The sequence below is a fragment of the Macrobrachium rosenbergii genome, chromosome 51 (assembly GCF_040412425.1).
Source record: "Macrobrachium rosenbergii isolate ZJJX-2024 chromosome 51, ASM4041242v1, whole genome shotgun sequence".
NCBI lineage: Eukaryota > Metazoa > Arthropoda > Malacostraca > Decapoda > Palaemonidae > Macrobrachium > Macrobrachium rosenbergii.
In genome coordinates this window covers 67,463,044-67,466,930 of record NC_089791.1, presented here as the reverse complement: position 1 = coordinate 67,466,930, position 3,887 = coordinate 67,463,044, and the positions used below count along the sequence as shown (strand labels likewise).

At 52.6% G+C, this 3,887-nt stretch overlaps 2 protein-coding genes across 2 annotated transcripts; both read right to left on the bottom strand.

Moving 5' to 3' along the window:
* Window positions 1-203: 203 nt before the first annotated feature.
* On the bottom strand, window positions 204-941 carry LOC136833086 (uncharacterized). The gene has a single exon (XM_067094732.1). It carries the CDS (start codon window positions 939-941, stop codon window positions 204-206), a length of 738 nt encoding a protein of 245 aa, XP_066950833.1.
* A 177-nt stretch (window positions 942-1,118) lies between these two features.
* LOC136833085 (uncharacterized) lies at window positions 1,119-2,987 on the bottom strand. The gene is made up of 4 exons (XM_067094731.1): window positions 2,827-2,987; window positions 2,469-2,739; window positions 1,551-2,278; window positions 1,119-1,365 (listed from the first exon to the last, which is right to left on the bottom strand). Exons 1-4 carry the CDS (start codon window positions 2,985-2,987, stop codon window positions 1,119-1,121), a joined length of 1,407 nt encoding a protein of 468 aa, XP_066950832.1.
* Between the last annotated feature and the right edge of the window lie 900 nt (window positions 2,988-3,887).

Below are 3,887 nucleotides of genomic sequence, written 5' to 3'. Positions count from 1 at the left end.
ACTGCTGAATCACCCAGCAGCTTGGACGAGCGGATGACTTCCTTAGTAAGGTCCTTGGGACGTCCTCAACCCTGTTTCGGGATGGTGACGGGATCATCTGCAGCCACATTTTGTGGAGGAATTCTGGGGCACCTGCCACTTTCCTCCCAAGTTTCGCTGTCTACAGGAAAGCTGGTTTTAGCCGGTCGACAGAAACCCAGTCTTCACACCCGTGGATGTTGATGAGATAGGCCTTGGATGATCTCCTGACAACACAGTATGGGCCCCTGTACGGTCTGGTCAAGGGTGGGCGGTGGGCGTCGATCCTGATGAAGACACAGGTGCAGGTATCCAGACCCCCAGGGCTGTAGACGTGGGTCCTGTCCATGAAAGTCTTTCGTCAGGGCATGAACTTCTGTGCCACTTCCCTCAGCCTTGGAAGTGAGGTATCTGCGTTGTCTGGTGCCATGGCGAAGAACTCTCCTGGAACAGGCTAGTGTTTCGCTGTAAACTTTCTCTGCAGGAGATACTTCGCCTTCTGCCCTCGGTGTGGTGAGGAGACCCAGCAGGACCCAGGGGAGCTGGGCCTTCCAATTGTCGTTGATACAGCATGCCATCAGAGATGCCTTCAACGAACGGTGGGCCCTTTCCACCATGCCGTTGGCTGCAGGGTTATATGCCGTCGTACTGTGGAGAGTTGTCCCCATCAGGCATGCCAGGGCGACCCAGAGCTCCGACAAGAATGCTGGGCCCCTGTCTGTAGTTATGCTGTCAGGCACACTGAAACGGCTGATCCAACTCGACAGGAGGGCCTTTGCACAGGCGCTCGTTAAAACTTCCTTCATCGGGTTGCTTCCAGCCACCGTGTGGAATGGTCTATGACCGTCAGGAGGTATCTGGTGACCCCTGATTGCAGCAGAGGACCTACAACGTCTATATGGATGTGACTGAAGTGCTGACATGGTTGAGGGAATTCTCCGATGCCTGATTCCATGTGCCGGGTAACTTTACTTGTTTGGCACGGTATACAGTTCTTCACCCACTGCCGAATATCCTTCCTGATACCATGCCACATGAACTTCTCTGTCATCAGGCGCGCCGTTGTTCAGCCTGATGGATGGGACAGGCTGTGGATGACATCAAATGTCTGCTTTCTTCCCGGACGTGGGTATCACGGGGTGTGGGCGGCCCATGCTGGTGTCGAAGAGAAATGTTGAACTGGATCCTCCTATCAGCACGTCTTCCCATCTCAATGCAGTGAGTGCCGTGCGGTAGGCTGCTGTTTTTGGGTCTGCGGCCTGTTCCTTCGCCAGGTCCTCGTAGTCTATGCCGAGGTGGACGGAATTTATTTCAACCCTTGATAGGGTGTCGGCTACTGGGTTCTTCCTGTGGGGGATATAGCTAATGGTGCAGCCGAACTCAGAGATAGCCGCAAAGTGCCGCTGCTGCCTTGCAGACCATGCGTCTCCCGCCTTCGTGAACACATGTACAAAAGGCTTGTGGTCTGTGAGGATGGTAAAAGGGGTGCCGTCCAAGAGGTACTTGAAGTGCCACACAGCTTGGTAGATTGCCAGGGAGCTCCCTGTAGTGGGTCTCCGGTGGTGTTAAATTGCAACTGAAGAAGGCCAGCGGGCGTGGGGAGCCATCTAACACCTGCTCCAGCACCACCCCTGCAAGCAATGTTGCTGGCGTCTGTGGTAAGTCTCAGGGAGGCGGTGGGGTCGAGATGTGTTAATATGGTGGCTTTGGCGAGGGCTGCCTTCGTCTGCTCGAACGCCTGTTGTTGCGGAGCTGCCCACACCAGTGTTTTCAGCTTCCCTTTCAGGACTGCGGTCAGGGGATACATGATGCAGGAAATGTCTGGTATGAAGTGGTGGTAGTAGTTGACCATGCCGAGGAACTCCTGTAGGGACTTGATGGTTTTTGGCATTGGAAACTTCTTTACTGCGTCCACCTTGGAGGCCATGGGGCAGACACCTGCTGGGGAGATCTCGTGGCCCAGGAAGTCTACCTTTTCTGCTCTGAAGGTACACTTGTCAAACCCAACAACCAAACCGTTCTCCCGCAGGCGTTTCAGCACGGCCCGGACGTGGCGCAGATGTTCCTCCGGTGACCTGGAGAAGATCAGGATGTCGTCTACGTAGCAAGCGCAGAAAGGTAGGTCCCTCAAGATGGTGTCAATAAGGGGCTGGAATGTGGCCCTGGCGTTCCTGAGGCTGAAGGTGGAGTAGGAGAAGGTATACGTTCCAAATGGCGTGATGATGGCTGTCTTCGGAACGTCGTCGGGGTACACTGGTACCTGAAAATAAGACTTGAGTAAATCGATTTTTGTAAATACTTTGGCCCTGTGCAGGGTGTCTGTTAGGTCCTGCATGTTCGGCAAGGGATAGTGGTCCGGTGTCGTTACTAGGTTCAGCTGACGATAGTCCCCACATGGCCTCCAGGAGCCGTCTGGTTTCTTTACCATGTGGAGGGGGGACGCTCGATGCCTTCCTGCAGATGCCAATCTGTTCCATCTCAGCGAAGGCCCATTTAGCATCCTGGAGTTTTTTGGGTGGCAAGCGCCAGAATTTGGCGTGTGTTGGCAGGCCTGTCGTGGTGATATGGTGATGGATGCCGTGTTTGGCCTGGGCTCCCAGCAACTGACACAGCTCTGGCTTGAAGATGTCTAGGAACCCGTGGAAGAGGGTGCCGCCGGCCTGGTGGAGAGCAGTCGGGAGCGGCAGGTTCTGGTATCCAGCATGTGTTTTCGGCCGATGTCTACCAGAAGTCCATGGTGTGCAAGGAAATCAGTGCCCAGGAGAGGGAACTTGATGTCTGCGATGACGAAGGGCCAATCATATTTACGGCCCAGGATGGATATTCTGCGAGTCACAGTTCTGTAGCAGTGGATGGGGCTTCCATTTGCGGCCACCAGTGTGGTTGCGGTGCTGGATGTGTGGTCGTGGTCCTCTCTCAATGGCGGAAACACCTATTGCATTGCCCCGGTGTCTACCAGCATCCATCATTTCGATATGACATCGTGGTTGAAGAATCCTACAGGCCGGGAGTCTTTAAGGTTTGCGGCCACTGCTGTTACTTGTGGCCACTTTTCTCGTTTTTTGTGAAAGAACAGGGGATTCTGCAATTTCTGGCGGTGCTTCTGAACCTCTGATGGAAGTAACACCAGGCTGGATTTGTCCACATCCTCTGCTGCTGTGTCACAAGAATGGAGGGAGTTTTATCGCCTGGCTTATTGCTGCCTTTGAAGGCAAGAGAGGGATGCAGAGGATCTGTGCATCCTTTTTAATGACTTTCTACCTCAGTGTCTAACACTCTTCCTCACACCAAAACGCGAAGTACGTGCCGTATTTAGTCTGTTAATGGTGTTTGGGGCTCGTCAGAAGTCAAAACTATATGCCATGTGGTTCCATTAATGACTTCTGAGTACAGACGACGTGAATTGTAAATGGCATACCTGAAGGGGTATGCCATAATTAGTCCGTTAGTGGCGTGGGTGTTCTCAGAGGGAGGCGCTTTCAGAGGCCTAGACTTTTGTCGCCGTGTGGTTCTGTTAAAAGCTCTCTGAAGGTAAAGCGGCCATAGTGAGTCCATTAATGGTGAAGCCAAAACCGCTGTGTTTACCTTCTCTCCTCGGGTCACCAGTTGTGAGGACAAGGAAGGTCAACTGGGTATTAACTTGTTTATTACCTGACCGCAGGTATACATGGCAGAGTGAGGACAGAAACGTGGTGCCCGACCTCCGATCGCCGTGACCTGCACACTGAGCAATTTGTGTTTGTTGACAGACAAACAAATGGCAATTTTGAGAGACATAATAAATGTACAATGAGGAAATACATATTGGCAGAAAGGCCAGAAAATTCTACACATGAATATTTACATGAGAGTCTTGACATATTAAGAAA